Here is an 18,039-nt window from a genome sequence, read left to right on the forward strand (position 1 = left end):
ATAAATAATAATAATAATTATATACTAATAGTAAGACATTATATAAATAAAATAATATTAATGAGTCTAAATAATTCTTATAATAAATAGTGATATTAAAAAAAAAAGTAAAGGAAGAAAAAAAAATAGAAATAACTTGGATTAAAGCACGTATAGCTGTCTTTAGAGAAAAATGTGGGGCAAAAATAAATTATATTCGTTTCTCTTTTAAGATAAAACATGTTAAATTGATTGAATATAACAAAAGATCTCTAAATCTTATAAATAATAATGTCTTAAAAAACAACATAGATTACAAGACTCGTATGAGTTGATGTGTTTGTGGTGTATTCTTCTCATGTCAAGTTATATTTATCGATAGAAAAATGAGGAGTTAAATCTAATAAATCTTATAAATGTAATTTTAAAAAATATAATTATAAAAGTTAAAAATTGTTTAACCATAAATATATAAATAGCATTTACCATAAAATCAGTAGTACTAGCAGAAAAATTATTTATTTATTTTTAAATTATATTAAATATTTATAGCATTTCTATAATTTTTTAGATTTAATGTGATTTCAATATTTATTAAAACGAATAAATGTGGTCTTTCGTTAAATTAACAATCCACTTTTTCTTCTTCTTCTTCATTCTATCATCTATTCTTTTTATTTAAACAAGATTAATCTTGTGGAGTTAATCTAATTATTCTTCTTCAATTAGTGTTTTTCTCTTTTTCCTTTTAGCATCTAGTGGAGTTGATCTGGTAAAGGATTAATCCAAATGACCATCCTGTAAAATTTGAACAATTGTTTGAAATATTGAAATGTAAATGTGTAATTAAATAAAAATTAAATTTAAAAATAATTTTATATCTTTTATCTTTAAAATATTAAACATAGTCTTACATATCTTAACCCACGTTATATATTTGAAGGCTATTTGCTTTTTTGTAATGTATTTATTAAATAAAATAATAAATACGTAATTAAATATTAATTTTTTATTCGTTAAACCTTCTATCTTTATTAACATTTTTTTATAGTTTTATAAAAAAACAACTTCTTTTCTTAATTATTATATAAAATATCATTTTATTAAACGTAATAAGAAGTCAAATTAAACAAGATTATTTTCAATAAAAGTAATATATTTATATACAGCTAAGCAAATGAGCTGTTTTGAATTGAGAAGATTAATAGAGATGGTATTAATTAATAGAAATGTTTATTTAAATTAAATTATATGTTGAATAATTCCCACGACTGATTTATGTTCTAAGTGTTTTATATAAAGAAGAGTTAAGTATGTTTTTATTGTTTAAATTTTTATACGAAATTAAAAATAATAAATATAATTTTTTAAGTCAATTACGTTAAATTACTTTTTATGTTTTAAAAGTATTTTTCAGTAAATATGAAAATAAAAAATTTATTAAATAATATAAACAATTCAAATATTAACATATAATGGTATGAAAATAAAAGTAAACTTTAAAATTTAATAATTTTAATGTCACTTTTTATTTTATATACGTAAAACTAAAGAGTAATAGTATTATAACACATTTTTACTTTTATTTCACACTTAGTAAAATTATAAAATGGATATATAATTGTAAATTTTTGTATTTTTTTAAGAAGAGTGATGATAGTATGATATACTTTTATATTTATTTGACACATAATATAAAGATAAAATGGTTATAAAATTGTAAACTTTTGTATTTTTTAAGAAAGAAAAAAAGTAAAAAAATAAGAAAAGATAATATGAGATTAATGTAAAAAATTTACGTATGAATCACTTCTCAAAACTAAAAGACCAATGAGATTACTCTGAAACACGACATTTCAGTCCGCGTCCATGACTATGAGTGGTTGTCAAATTTGTTCTCACACACGCTTTAAACGTTGAATGTATCACTAGAATCTTATAAATTGTGACTCGGAATGTGCTAATATTACAAATTTGAAGACTTCGATAACAACAATGTCACGTTCCTCAACCCTAGTTCTTATTGTTCTGCTGTCTGTTCACAGCATCTCTTCCTTAGAGGCTCACAGAGGAGGGTTCAGTGTGGAAATCATCCACCGTGACTCATCAAAATCACCGTTGCATCGTCCCACAGAAACTCAATTCCAACGAGTTGCTAATGCTGTGGGTCGTTCCATTAATCGTGCCAATCATTTCAACCAAAACACGCCTAGGGCCAATATAACCCAAGATGATGGTGAATACCTTTTGAGCTATTCAGTTGGAACCCCACCATTTCAAGTTTATGGTATTGCTGATACAGGAAGTGACATAAATTGGTTGCAGTGTAAACCTTGTAAACCCTGTTACAACCAAACCAGTCCAATATTTGAGCCTTCAAAATCCAGCACATACAGACGCCTTTCTTACTCTTCTAGAATATGTAAATCAGTGAAAGGTACCACTAGAGATGGAGACAATTGTGAATATACCATTTCCTATGGTGATGGGTCAATGTCACAAGGAGATCTTAGTGAGGATATCTTCACTTTAGACTCCACCAATGGCTCTTCAATCCAATTTCCAAGAACTGTCATAGGATGTGGACGAAGGAACACTGTGTCCTATGAAGGGAAAAGCTCTGGTGTACTTGGCCTTGGAAGAGGACCTGTGTCCTTGATATCTCAATTGGGTTCTTCAATTGGTGGAAAATTTTCCTATTGTTTGGCACCAACGTCTAATACTTCTAGCAGACTCAACTTTGGAGACGCTGCTGTGGTTTCTGGGAAAGGGACTGTATCAACTCCAATAATCTCACGTGGACCAGTATTTTACTACCTAACATTGGAAGCATTCAGTGTTGGAAACAAGAGAATAAAGTTCGGAAGCTCCTCGTCTGAATCTGATGGAGAGGGAAATATCATAATTGACTCAGGTACAACACTCACTCTTCTGCCAGATGATGTTTACTCAAAGCTGGAATCAGCAGTGGCACATGAAGTTAAGTTAAAACGTGTTAAGAGTCCAAATAGGCAGTTGAGCCTTTGCTTTGAAAGCAGTTTTGATGATCTGAAAGCACCAGTGATCACGGCACATTTTAGAGGTGCAGATGTGAAGTTAAATGCTGTCAACACATTTGTTGAAGTGGAAGAAAGGGTAGTGTGCTTAGCTTTCACGTCAAATAACCTTTCGATCTTTGGGAACTTGGCTCAGATGAACCTTTTGGTTAGCTATGACCTAGAAAAGGAAAGAGTCTCCTTCAAACCCACAGACTGTACTAACCAGTGATTGTTGCTTGTTTTACTTAGTATCTGTCACTGGACTGAATAAAAATTTATATTTTAACTGATTTCATTCCAAGATGAGTCAGATTTTTGACAAACATATATGAATATTGCAACTTGTTCATACTAGAGTTTACAATTTAAAGAGATGCAAACAAGAAAAATGAGTCAAGATAATGGAAGAAGATCAAATTGCAAATATTTCCACAAAGGTGTTATCAATACCAATGTTTGAACCAAAGTGCGTTATGTTTAAGGATACCAAATTTACAACAAAGAGAAGTATTAAATCGTAATGAAAATTCTAGAATAATATAGAAAATCTTTGAAATGTAATGTAAATTTTAGAACAATGTAGAGAAGTCTAATATAGGAGGTAATTATCGAAAACATTGTATATAGAATGATTTATGGGTCTATAAATATATATGTACAGTATCATTTGATGCATGACAACAACTACATACACAACTGCAAAATATACTTTGTCCAATTACTACTTTCACATTTTACTATCTTCAAAATTTTTCTATATCTAATCAATTATTTATTTCACAAACTCAAAATACTACATTATAAATCCAGACTTGGATTAGTGTTATTAAACATTGGTCGAATTTGATATGGAGTAATCATATATCCCTCCTTTAAGAAGCTTGGTCTTTTGGAAATTTTTACACAAAAAATTCCCATGGAATACATCTCAGCTCCATGTGTCACCTTTTGTCATAATAGTCAGAAAAAGAAAATAAAATATTTACTTTTGAACTACAAAATTGTTGTTGTGGTTTCTGGAACCAGTTGCAGGTGTATTTAATTGTATTCGAATTTCACATCTTCATTATGATGCTACTTACAGAAAAACGATAAAAAAAATAATAAGAGCCAATTGTTTTCTTTTATAGACAATAATTAATAATAAAATTAAAGAAGAGTTAAATATGTTTTTAGTCCCTATACTTTGGGGCGATTTTGATTTTATTCCCTCTTTCAAACTAAGGTACAATTTAGTCCTTCAACTTTAGAAAACTCTGGTTTTAGTCATTTTTATCAAATTTTTTTAACTTTATTTACTGTTTCAAACACGTTTCATTATAGCATTTGGATTGTTTACACTGTTTGACACATTTTTGTTTGGATTGTTAACATTGAAGCAAAAATGTGTCAAACAGTGTAAACAATCCAAATGCTATAATGAAACGTGCTTGAAACAGCAAATAAAGTTAAAAAAATAATTGGTAAAAGGGACTAAAACCAGAGTTTTCTAAAGTTGAAGGACTAAATTGTACCTTAGTTTGAAAGAAGGACTAAAACCAAAATTATGTCAAAGTATAGAGACTAAAAACATATTTAACTCATTAAAGGATGAAACATTAGGAATGTGTTAATCTAGATACGTAAAATATTAGAAGATAAATATACATAAGGATTTGAAATCTCAATTATCCCATTTCCTAACATTAATAATATATTACAAAAATAAAATTATCCCCACATGACAAAATTTATCAAATAAACCAAAACAACATTAAAATTTTATCTTTCTACCTAAGGTAGAGTTACAATATTACCATGTATGATTCTTTAGACAGCTCAGGAAATTTAAAGAAAATAGAAGCTACTATGAAAAATCTATAAGTACTTAAATTGTACATATTTATTATTGACTTAAATTTTATGAACATAATTTGTTTTATTATTTATGAAAAATGCTTATGATAAATAAAAATTATTGCCAAATGCTATTAATAATATAAAAATTAATAAAACAACATATTTTATACTTTCTTTTTATTATTTTTTTATACACCATGTAAAATATAATACTAAGTTTTTATTTCAATAATTATTATAAAATCTAATTTATTTTTTATTAACATCAAAAAACTAGTTATATGGCAACGTGTCAGGTTAGGCATGGATAGTACCTACCCGCAACCCGACCCGAAAAAAAAAAATTCACCTGTTACCCAACCCACTATCCGCACGGATACCCACTTAAAGAATATTCGCGAATATTTTAATAACTCCAGATACTCGCAAATATTTAAAAAAATATAGTTTTATAAATTATTAAAATAAAATTTAAATAGAATTACAAAAAATATATAAAATATAATATAAATTAAATTAAAATTTAACTTTTGTTTTAGTTGAATTGGTCTGAGGGAGGGTCGGTCCTTCCCGAGAATGACATCCACTTCCATGGGTTGTTGACCTACTCCGACGCTCAAATCAGATATGTTTCAGAAAAAAGATATTTGTATTTTATTAGGATAGAAAAGGATGATTACCAAAACATCAATTATATATTTATAGGGTCTGTGTATTTAGGCAACCAAACCCAATAATCAATAATCAATACTGTGTATTTTGTAGAGCCTAAGACAATATGACCTATTAATACTTGTTAATTGTCCATAAATGACAATTAATTTCGATCGGTATAGTTCATATAGTACAATTTTAATTAAATTTAACCTTGAAATATATAAATTTATGTTAATTTTAATTAAATTTAACTTAATAAAATATAAATTGAATTTTTATTTTTATTGTTTACGGGTAGCAGATATCCGCGGGTACGAATAGTATAAATACCCGCACCTGACCTATTTATAAGCGGGTATTAAAATACACGCTATCCACGAGATTTGGGGAGTAAATATTCGCGGATATCAACTATCCGTAGCGGATTTTATACACGCATATTCGCGGACGTAGATTTTTTTGTCATTCCTAATTAAATGTTTCCACTAATTATATATCTAATTTTAGTCGTTGAAGCTTATATTTAATTATTGCATCAAACAAAATTCTACATTTAACATCATTTCTAAAATTTAGAAAACTTCTCTTGAACCTCCAAATTAATTTTCAAATTTATATAAAATTAATTTTTAAATAACTTTTTCTGTTTCAAAATATCCTTAAGCAGTTTTAAGTATAGAAGAGTTTTAAGTCTGTCCACATGTTTATTCACAAATATAAGTGTTTCGGATGTAAGGTCGAGTAATTTCACAATACACATTTACAATAATTTACTTTCGTTCGATATTATCGTTTGTCCACACAATTTTATGTGCTTAATAATGCGTGTTCGTATCTTAAGGTTGAGAGTAGTCTTTATAAAGATGCACTATTCACCAACCTTAAGCGAGAATGGCAGTGGTCCTCGGGGGACTCGTTGTTCACCAATTCTCTTAATGACTTTCCTTTTGATCCGTGTGGTAGTGGTTCCGTTTTAAGGAACTCGTCGTTCATCGTTCAGTTAAGTTAGCATTGGTTTACTTTGAAACTTGTCGTTGGCCAACTTGGTTCTTGTACATTTAAACTTAATTTGAGCCAAATTCCTCATAATATACAATTGTCGCGAATACATACATGGATTTATAGAAAAGTATTTTGGATGAATTTCTTATTTGATCATTGGATTGCAATAGTATAAATATACAAATTGGTAACCTAATTGAAAAGATTAAAATGTAAGGTAATATAGTAATATATATAAAATGATGCAGAGGGTGTGGGAATGATAATAAACTATATTTAAAATGTTCATATAATTTAAATTTAAAAATATTTTCAACCAAAGGTTATTGAAGGTACATTTAAATGGTAGATTATAAATAAAGCTTGAAATTATGACAATTTAAGTTATAAACGAGAAGTTCAATATGGAAATTACTAAGAAGGAAAATAGGTTAGGTAAAAAATTCAAATGCAATTGTGAAGGTAAACAGTAAGAAAAGTAAAAATTTAACATGGTAATCAAGAATGTGAGAACATTCTCTCTTTTAATCGTTTTTACTTTGAACGTTATCAAAATTTTGTAAATATGATCATTTTCATCTTAAATTGCATAATAAGAAAATTTATGCATAGATAACATTTCTAACAATTTTAGAATTATGAAACGTATATGTGTTTATAAACTATAAAACACGCATATAAAACTAACGGCTTGAAGAAAGGACAGTAGAAATGATTTTGCAATGTATATCTTAAGTTTTCTGTTTCTTCATTCCATTTGGTTAAGGTTTTCTTTTTTTTCTTTTCAATTTCTTATATTTATTGTATTAATCTTTTTCAACACATCAAGTAAATAGTGGCAGAGATTGCATATGATTTTAAATTCTATTAATATAATATAGTTATGTATAAGACTATTATATACGTGCAATATGTATAAAAGGGAATGTTGATATAGTTGGAATTGTTCATAATTCATTTATAATATTATAATATGTATATATTTGTGTGTTGGTTTAATATAAATATTATAATAGAATTATGATTTAATATAACTATTATAATAGGATTAAAAACAAGTATAAAAGATTTTAGCATTGATTAATTTAGAGTAAATTTGTGGAGTTGTTACTTTTATAACTTGTGATAAATGAGTTAATGTATGCTTATGTATGAGACTTGTGTGTGGTTTGAAAGAACATGATTGTGGAATAGAATGATATAATTGAGTATGAATTGAACATCTCAGGATGAGATGATTGAAAGTGAAGTGAGGGGTGTTGTTGTTGTTTGTATAATGTCAGGAGCTTTGAAATGGTGTGTCTATCCCTACACTCAAAGCATTCTTCATACTCAAATAAAGGAGAACAGTGTGAGTGGTGAGAGTAGAGGAAGGTCCTCGTCTATAGTCTTGGAGTTGTGTTGGGATGGGCCAACTGAACTATGCAAGTGCAAAGACGATCAATAGTTAGACAGTTATACCAAATCCGGATGAGTTGTGTTGAGTGTTTGATGCATAGGCCGATTGGTATGCCTTACTTGTTCTTTCATTTGAAATTAAGCATAAATGATCTTAAAATGTTTTAAAAAATTATTATCAAAGTATCATTATCTAATAAAATATTATGTGATGATATTTAAGTTGTGCAGTAATATTAGATAATTATTATCCCACATAATTAACAGAAAAAATTAATTACAGAAACTCAATTGAAAAAATTTTAAATTTTAGAGACTAGTAATTCAAAAAAAAAAAGTTTATTAGAAACTGAATTAAAATTTTCTAGCAGATATTTAACTCCTTATTAAGTAAAAAAAAAAATATGCCATGGGGACAAAATATAAAGTTATTAACACTTATATTTTTTCTCTATATGATTAATGTTTGTTCATCATTTCAGTTATAGAATTAATGAGCAATTAATAATTATTATTAAGTGCTAATTAACATTGATGATTTTTGTTCCATATGATTAATGTTTGTTCATCATTTCATTTATAATATTAATGAGAAATTAATAACTGTTATTAAATGCTAATAATTACCTCGCGCTTCTTTCAAATCTTAATTTCTGAAATTTTCCCATGCTCGAGTCGAGTCGCAAAATAAAAAATTCACTTACAACCCACTCACTATCTGTGAGGATAACTGTTTTAAAAAAATTTTAAATATTTTAAAATTGGTGGATATTCGTAAATATTAAAAAAAATTATAAATTTAAAAAATAATATTTAATTAAAATTATTAAAAATATATAAATTTTATATAAATAAAATAAAACATAAATTTAATTAGATTTTAATTAAATTTAATCTTAAAAATATAAATTATTTTTATTTTAAATTAAATTTAATTAAATAAAAATATATATTAAATTATTATTTTTATTTTTTACAGTGATGGATACACGCACGTCGGATAGTATAATATGCAAACACAACTTGTTAATAAGCAGGTACCATCACGAACTTTATCCATAGGTTTAATGGCTTCTTTTCTCTCCAGTTTGGTTGAAGTTTGTCAAATTCGTCCCCTTTTAAAAAAATGTTAATTTCGTCCCCATATAGAAGAAATTTGTGTCAATCAAGTCATCTCCGTTAAAAATCATTGCTTTCAAAACTCACTTTATCCACTGCAATATCAGGGATCGGACACATGGAGTGGATATTATTCAAAACTCACTTTAAGTTTTTAACACCATTAGTTTGTATTTTTAACACCATTAGTTTATATTTAACGGAGATGACTTGATTGAAACAAATTTTAAATTGACATTTTTTTGAAAGGATGACAAATTTGACACACTCCAACCAAACTGACTGAACACAAAAGAAGCTTTTGTCATCTTTAAATACAATTTATTTCTTAACCGCTTCTCGAAAAGTGGTTAAAAATTCAACGATCTTCGAGAGTCAGTTAAGATTCAAAAGTAGACAAATGTATTTTAATTAAGAAATAAACGTATTTCGAGATACATTGAAACGATTTCAAAATATTTTTGTATTTCAAAATAAATTTAAGAAAAACATGTATTAATTTTAAATTAAATAAAATAAAATAACAAATAATAAATTTTGAAAAATCAAAATAAAATAACAAAACAATTAACAACGAAATATAATTGCAATATTTAAATAACGAACTAAAATTAAATTAAATAATTATAAACAAAATAACAAAAATCAATATAGAATAAAATAAAAATATTGTTATTTTAAATTGTATCTTTTTTCGTTATTTAATTTTAATTGTTAATTTTATGTTTTGTATGTTTTAATAAATTTGCAATATTTAATAATTGATATTAAATCATTTTTTGTTTGAAATTATAATGACTTTTGTTTTTCTCTATAATCGTGTTAATTTAATTTTAGTTGATTTTTTGTAAATTGTCTATTTTAAATACACGAACTAATAAAATAATAATATATAATCTGTTCTTCAAAATTATTAAAATATTATAGTCTAATCTTTTAAGTAAACTAAACATTCGAGTTGTCTTATTTAAAAGAAAAACATTGAGAAGGTGAAATCAAATTTCTTTATGATATATTAAAGATCAACTGCAGATATTTTAACAAAAACTCTCCAAATAATCAGATTTGAAACTTTAAGAAATAAATTAGATGTATGCAACTATTGAGACAAAAAGGAAATTTGTTGAAACTGTGGTTTATGCAACATACATATTTTTTATTTAATTTGTCTTTATATTCAGTTGTTTGGCTTTTTAGTTGTTAGAGATTTTAATCATGATTTACCAATATTCATGCATAAAAGTATGAGATATCATAGTTTACGTAGTTATTTTGCAGGTCAATAAAATGAGCAAATCAATAAAATTTAAATCATTATCTCTCCACCTAAAAAATGCAATAACAAAGTAACTGTACAAGAATAACTTTAGAAAGACACATGTATTACATTTAATAAGTCAAATTTTTCGAATTTTCATTTTTTATATTGTCCCTTGTACCATCAAAATAAAATACACCGAATATATTAATTGTGATATTAAAAAAGTGAATGAAATGTACATACTATATAATATTAATTCATTATTTTAAATATACTGATTTTAATATATTAAAAAATATTTTAATATATTTTTAAATATATCTATATATTTTGAAGCATACTATTAATTTATTATTCGTGTAAAGAAATCAATTGATACTTTTTATTTAGAAAAATCTAGGAACAAAAGTCAAATTGGATTAAAAATTTTCAAATAATTTCAAAACAGAGTAAACTCAAATAGTATATTTATTTATTTCATTCATATTTTTAGTTTACTTGTACAATTGTTTAATATTTTCCATTAGAAAAATAATTAAAATAAATAATAATAATTATATAAAAATAGTTAGACATGAATAAAAGAATATTAATCAAACCAAACAATTCTTATAATAAATAATATTAAGACTAAAGTAAATGAAGAAAAACGTAGAAATAACTTGGGTTAAAGCACTGCCTTAGAGGGAAACATTTTCAATGAACTAAACAAAACAAAATTATATGCATTTCTCTTCTAAGATAGAACAACTCGTTAAGTGCAGTAAAGAGTCTCCAAACCTTATAAACATCAATGTTTTAAAAGATAATATAGATCAGAAAACTAAAAACACTTTTAATAAGTTAATGTGTTTGTGGTATATTTTTCTCATGTCAATAAGTTATATTTATAGATAAAAAAAGTGAGACTTTGGAGTCAAATCTAATACATTTGATTTAAAAAATTAATATATATATATATATATATATAATAAAGTTAAAAATTGTTTAACCATAAATATATAAATAGCATTTATCATAAAGTCAATAGTCTATAAAAAATATGACTAACAATAAAATTATTTCATCTTCAAGTTAAATCGATTAAATATAGTAAAGGATCTTTAAATCTTATGAATACTAATATTTTAAAAGAGAATATACATAAGAAGTCTTTTTGTAGAATATTGTTTTTTCTTGATTGGGAAGATGGTTTGATCTTCATATATGAGAAACCTTGTTTGCATATCATTTTCTCTATTTTGTCCCCTTTTTATTAATCTAATTATTCTTCTTCAATTAGTGTTTTTCTCTTTTTCCTTTTTGTATCTAGTGGAGTTGAGGTGGAAAAGGATTAATCCAAATTACCATTCTGTAAAATTTGAACAATTGTTTGAAATATTGAAATGTAAATGTGTAATTAAATAAAAATTAATTTTAAAAATACTTTATATCTTTTATCTTTAAAATATTAAACATTGTGTTACATATCTTAACCCACGTTATCATTTGAAGGCTATTTGCTTTTTTGTAGTGTATTTATTAAATAAAATAAAATATATATTCTCTATTAAATGGACCAGCTATTTACTGTATTTATTAAACATGATATATAGTTAAGTTACTACGTAATTAAATATTAATTTTTTATTCTTTAAACCTTCTTTCTTTATAAACATTTTTTTATAGTTTTATAAAAAACAACTGCTTTTCTTAATTATTATTTAAAATGTCATTTTATTAAAAGTAATAAAGAGTCAAATTAAACAAGATTACTTTCAATAAATGTAATATATTTATAAACAGCTAAGCAAATGAGCTGTTTTCAATTGAGAAGATGAATAGAGATGGTATAAATTAATGGAAATGTTTATTTAAATTAAATTATATGTTCAATAACTCCCACAGCTGTCTTATATATGTTCTAAGTGCTTTATATAACGAAGAGTTAAGTATGTTTTTATTATTTAAATTTTAAAACCAAAATTAAAATTTGATTCTAAAATTTTAACACATTTTAGTCTCTAAATTCTAAAAAATGATTAATATAATTTTTTTTTAGTCAATTACGTTAAATTGTTTTTATGTATTAAAAGTATTTTTCAGTAAATATTATAGTAAAAATTTATAATTTAAATACTAACATAAAACACAATACATTTGATTATAAAAAATTTAACTTCATTTAAATTAAAAAATCACAGTCATTGTTTTTTAAATTTAAAAATGACAATATATTAAAATTTTGAATGTAAAAAAATTTCAATTTTATATTAAAATTTAAATATTAAAAATTTAAACCAATTCAGAAGGTCCTTTCTCTAAATATTTAACGCGTTACACCTCAAACTCATACAACACAATACTTGTCTACATGTATGATGATTTATTTGAAATATATTTTACTTATATTTTTTATACTAAACTAGTGGGCGTGAGCTTATTTCCTTTTATGATGATAAAAATAAATAATAAAATTATTAGTATTTTAATTATAAAAATGAATACAAATAATGTTTAAAATTTTATTAAAGTGATTTTTATTTATCTTGTTCGTATATTTTTATTGTAAATAATTATTTTAGTTTTAAAATATGGTTAAATTTTAAAAATATAAAATAAAAAAATTAAAAATAGTCATTCTAAAAATAAAATTTATAAAGCAATTATAATTTAAAAAAGATTAAGGATAAATATATATATATATATATATATAGACACATAAAGAAGAATTGTCTTTATATAATAATATAGAAATAAAAATAAACTTTAAAATTTAATAATTTTAATTGAGTTTTAACTTTTATATATAATGACTAACGTATCATAACACAGTTTTACATTAGACAAAAAAAAGTATAAAATGGTCATAAAAGTGTAAGCTTTTATATTTTTCAGGTAGAGTAATAGTAGTATGATACACTTTTTCATTCATATTTTTTACACAATATAAAGATAAAATGATTATAAAAGTGTAAACTTTTGTATTTTTTCAAGAAAAAAGAAAGTAAGAAGTAAGAAAAAATAACATAGAATAAATGTAAAAAATTTATACGTGTCAAAATATTATTTTTCTTTTAAGAAAGAAAAGAATAAAAAGTAAAAAAATAAGATGTAAAATGAATGTAAAAAATTTAGATTTGAATCATTTTGGACAATAATATTTTGACAACATTTTTTGACAACGGAACACGTATGTGTTGTCATGTATGTGTTGTCATGTATGTGTTGTCAAAAAGTTGTTAAAAGAAGTTTTTCTAATCATTTTTCAAAACTAAAACACCAATGAGGTTAGTCCGAAACATTTCAATCCGCGTCCATGAATTTGAGTGGTTGTCAAATTTGTTCTCACACACGCTTCAACAAACGTTGAATGTATGACTATAGAACCTTATAAATAGTGACTAAGAATGTGCTTACAATACAAATATGAAGACTTTGATGACAACAATGTCACTTTCCTCAACCCTAGTTCTTATTCTGCTGTCTCTTCAGAGCATCTCTTCCTTAGAGGCTCATAAAGGAGGGTTCAGTGTGGAAATCATCCACCGTGACTCATCAAAATCACCGTTGTATCGTCCCACAGAAACTCAATTCCAACGAGTTGCTAATGCAGTGGGTCGTTCCATTAATCGTGCCAATCGTTTCAACCAAAACACACCTAGGACCAATATAACCCAAGATGATGGTGGATACCTTTTGAGCTATTCAGTTGGAACCCCACCATTTCAAGTTTATGGTATTGCTGATACAGGAAGTCCCATGATTTGGTTGCAGTGTAAACCTTGTAAACCCTGTTACAACCAAACCAGTCCAATATTTGAGCCTTCAAAATCCAGCACATACAGAAACGTTTCTTACTCTTCTAGAATATGTAAATTAGTGGAAGGTACCACTAGAGATGGAGACAATTGTGAATATCACGCTGCCTATGGTGATGGGTCAGAGTCACATGGAGATCTTAGTGAGGAGATCCTCACTTTAGACTCCACCAATGGCTCTTCAATCCAATTTCCAAGAACTGTCATTGGATGTGGACGAATGAACACTGGGCCCTATGATAGGAACAGCTCTGGTATAGTTGGCCTTGGAAGAGGACCTGTGTCCTTGATATCTCAATTGGGTTCTTCAATTGGTGGAAAATTTTCCTATTGTTTTGCACCAACGTCAAATACTTCTAGCAGACTCAATTTTGGAGATGCTGCTGTGGTTTCTGGGAAAGGGACTGTATCAACTCCAATAATCTCACGTGGAGAAGTATTTTACTACCTAACATTGGAAGCATTCAGTGTTGGAAACAAGAGAATAAATTTAGAAAGCTCCTCGTCTGAATCTGATGGAGAGGGAAATATCATAATTGACTCAGGTACAACACTCACTTTTGTGCCAGATGATGTTTACTCAAAGCTGGAATCAGCAGTGGCACATGAAGTTAAGTTAAAACGTGTGAAGGGTCCATATAAGCAGTTGAGCCTTTGCTTTGAAAGCAGTTTTCATGATCTGAAAGCACCAGTGATCACGGCACATTTTAGAGGCGCAGATGTGAAGTTAAATGCTGTCAACACATTTATTGAAGTGGCCGAAAGGGTAGTGTGCTTCGCTTTCTCGTCAAGTAAAGGTGCCGTCTTTGGGAACGTGGCTCAGGTGAACCTTTTGGTTGGCTATGACCTAGAAAAGAAAAGAGTCTCCTTCAAACCCACAGACTGTACTAACCAGTGATTGTTGCTTGTTTTACTTAGTATCTGTCACTCGACTGAAAATAAAAATTTATATTTTAACTATTTTTGTTCCATTTTATTATTGATAACAGATAATGAGAGAAAACAAAAATATGTTAAGAACCTTTGCCAACGAATGAACAGACTAAAGGAGTTGTTTTTAATTTTCCCAGATGGGTTTGCAGGCATTTTCTATCAGAAATAATACAGCATTATAGGGGCTTATATGTATAAATATTGCCAGGTCTGAACTTTGACAAACATATATCAATCTTGCAACTTAGTCATACTAGAGTTTACAAGCTTTGAAGAGATGCAAAACAAGAAGAATGAGTCAAGATGATTAAATTGCAAATATTTTTAGAAAGGTGTTATCAACACCAATGTTTGAACCACTTGTGTTATACCAAGTTTACAACAAGGAGAATTATTATACCGCAATGAAAATTCTAGAATAATAAAAAAAAATTATGATAGAAGCAGTGAAATGTAATGTAAATTTTAAAATAATGTAAAATAGCATAAGATAGGAGGTAAATATAGAAAATCTACAATATTTTACATAAATTATAACTAATATAACTAACATTTTCTATAATAATATATCTATATATATCGTTTGATGTATAATAACAACTACACATACAAGTACAAAACATACTTCTTCTAACTACTACTTTTACATTTATTATCTTTAAATTTCTTTTCTTTTACATTTATTATCTTTAAATTTTTTTTCTTTTACATTTATTATCTTTAAATTTTTTTTCAATATCTAATCAATTATTCAATTCACAAATTCAAAATACTAAATATTATAAATCAAAACTATTTATAATCAATGTAACGTTAGATGAGTCAACGTAAGTTCATCACTATTTTTAAATTAATTTTTAATTAAAACATTTTATTGTCAATTAAACTAATTAATGTTTTTATATTAAATTTTATTTAATTTAATATCAATTTAGAAAATGTTAAATAAAATTTACTTTTAATATTAATTTAATTTACGCTAATATGACTGGTCTAATAAAATAATTTCAAATAAAAAATTCTACAATGTCTTTGTCTTCAATAAAAATAACACACAAAAAAAAAACATTTTTTTCTCTGTGAATTATTTTTTAATTAAAAACAAAAGTGTGAAATGTAAGTATAGTGGAAAGGTCACTGTAAAATGTTGATATAAAAAAGGTTTAATACCTATTTTGGTCCCTCTTTTGGGAGGGTTTGTTAAAGTGGTCCTCCTTTTTTTAAAAATTTCACTTAAGTCCCAGTTTTTGCAAAAACTGAACAAATAGGTCCTTTTTGGTAACGGCGTTAACTTTGTTAACGGCAAAGCTGTTAGGTGACTAATATATGATGATGTGACATTGTTATGTGTTTTAAAAAAATAAAAAATAATTGTGACATGTAAATTAAAATAGTTAGGGTTAATTTAAAAAATGAAATTGGGATAACCTAACTATTTAATTTTTTAATTTAAAAATTACAAGCACAGATAAACCCAAATTAAAACCCTAGCCAAAATCATGGAATCAAAAATCTGTAGAGTGGATTCAAGAAACCTAAATCAAAACTCTTGTCGCGATGTCGCCAAAATATCAATTCAAATCCCTAATTATTTACATGGAGACTGACAAAGCAGAAAGTAAGCCAAGCATTGAACGTGATCGTGGAGCTTTTCTCACAGCAGGAAGTCTTCGGCTGAAAAACAGCTTCATACCCAGAATGGACTTCCCAGTTGTCTGCAAGGAAAATGCAACGCTGAAGCAAATAATGGAGCATACCACAGAGACTAACAGCAGTTTCAGCTTTCTAGGCAATGAGGAGGAGCAAGTTACATGTTTTCTCACATTGAGGGATATAATTCTGTAGTTTGCCCCACCATGTGTTAATTCAAAGTTGCCAGTTGAGGGATATACCCAGTTGTCATTCCCACCATGTGTTAATTCACATTGAGTGATATACCCAGTTGCCATTGCCACCAAGTTGCAGTTTACCCAGAATGTCGAACAATTCAAATCCCTAATTATTTACCCCAATTTCATTTTTTAATTTAACCCTAATTATTTTAATTTACACGTCACAATTTTTTATTTCTTTAAAACACAGAACAATGTCACATCATCAGATATTAGCCACCTGGCAGTTCTGCCGTTAACAAAGTTAACGTCGTTACCAAAAAGGACTTATTTGCTCAGTTTTTGCAAAAGCTGGGACTTAAGTGAACTTTTTAAAAAAGGGAGGACCACTTTGAACAAACCCTCCCAAAAGAGGGACCAAAATAGGTATTAAACCTATAAAAAATAAGACATATTATATCAAACCTTCTTGGTCCTCGTATTTGTGTGAAAATCTCAGTTCGGTCCTCAAGTTTTGAACTGTCTCAATTGGGTCATATTTTTTGTAAAAATACACACATTTTACCCGAATCGTTAACTAATCTCAAATGGCGTTAAATTTAGCCGACGTGGTAGCCAGAGGACATGCTGACGTGTATTATTTAATTATATGAATTATTTTTTAAAATAAGCAGTGTTTCACGTGGCACCATGCCTATTATTTAGTTTATTTGAATTAGGGATTTTATTCATCTCTCTGAGAATTAGGGATTTTACACAGATTATCTCGTCGGCTCAAAAAATAAAGTCACCGGAAAACTCGCGTAACCAGTGCAATCAGTCTCAGCCTTTTCTGCAAATGAACCAACTTGGTAACCTATAGGTTCATCACCAACCTTTAAGCTATTTATTCCACTGATAGCAGAAGATAATTGTTGCACAGTGAGATCAGTTAGCGATTGGGGTAAAATGTGTGCATTTTTAAAAAAATTATGACCCAATTGAGACAATTCAAAACTTGAGGACCGAACTAAGATTTTCACACAAATACGAGGACCAAGAAGAGATTAAGCCAACACGTCAGCATACCACGTCAGCTAAACTTAACGCCGTTTGAGATCAGTTAACGGTTGGGGTAAAATGTGTGCATTTTTACAAAAATTATGACTCAATTGAGACAGTTCAAAACTTGAGGACTGAAC

The 18,039-nt window shown here is 26.9% G+C and overlaps 2 protein-coding genes across 2 annotated transcripts; both read left to right on the forward strand.

Moving 5' to 3' along the window:
• Window positions 1-1,969: 1,969 nt before the first annotated feature.
• Window positions 1,970-3,246, forward strand: LOC106766603 (aspartic proteinase CDR1-like). Its single transcript, XM_022782816.1, has one exon. The coding sequence runs from the start codon at window positions 1,975-1,977 to the stop codon at window positions 3,244-3,246; it is 1,272 nt and encodes a 423-aa protein (XP_022638537.1). The 5' UTR covers window positions 1,970-1,974.
• A 10,439-nt stretch (window positions 3,247-13,685) lies between these two features.
• LOC106766604 (aspartic proteinase CDR1) lies at window positions 13,686-15,036 on the forward strand. Its single transcript, XM_022783035.1, has one exon. It carries the CDS (start codon window positions 13,702-13,704, stop codon window positions 14,989-14,991), a length of 1,290 nt encoding a protein of 429 aa, XP_022638756.1. The 5' UTR covers window positions 13,686-13,701; the 3' UTR covers window positions 14,992-15,036.
• Window positions 15,037-18,039: the final 3,003 nt, after the last annotated feature.

This window comes from Vigna radiata, chromosome 7 (assembly GCF_000741045.1).
Source record: "Vigna radiata var. radiata cultivar VC1973A chromosome 7, Vradiata_ver6, whole genome shotgun sequence".
Taxonomy (NCBI): Eukaryota; Viridiplantae; Streptophyta; class Magnoliopsida; order Fabales; family Fabaceae; genus Vigna; species Vigna radiata.

Excerpts from the sequence above, each read along its gene's own strand:
- LOC106766604 (XM_022783035.1), top strand. The coding sequence starts at position 13,702 with ATGAAGACTTTGATGACAACAATGTCACTTTCCTCAACCCTAGTTCTT.
- LOC106766603 (XM_022782816.1), top strand. The coding sequence starts at position 1,975 with ATGTCACGTTCCTCAACCCTAGTTCTTATTGTTCTGCTGTCTGTTCAC.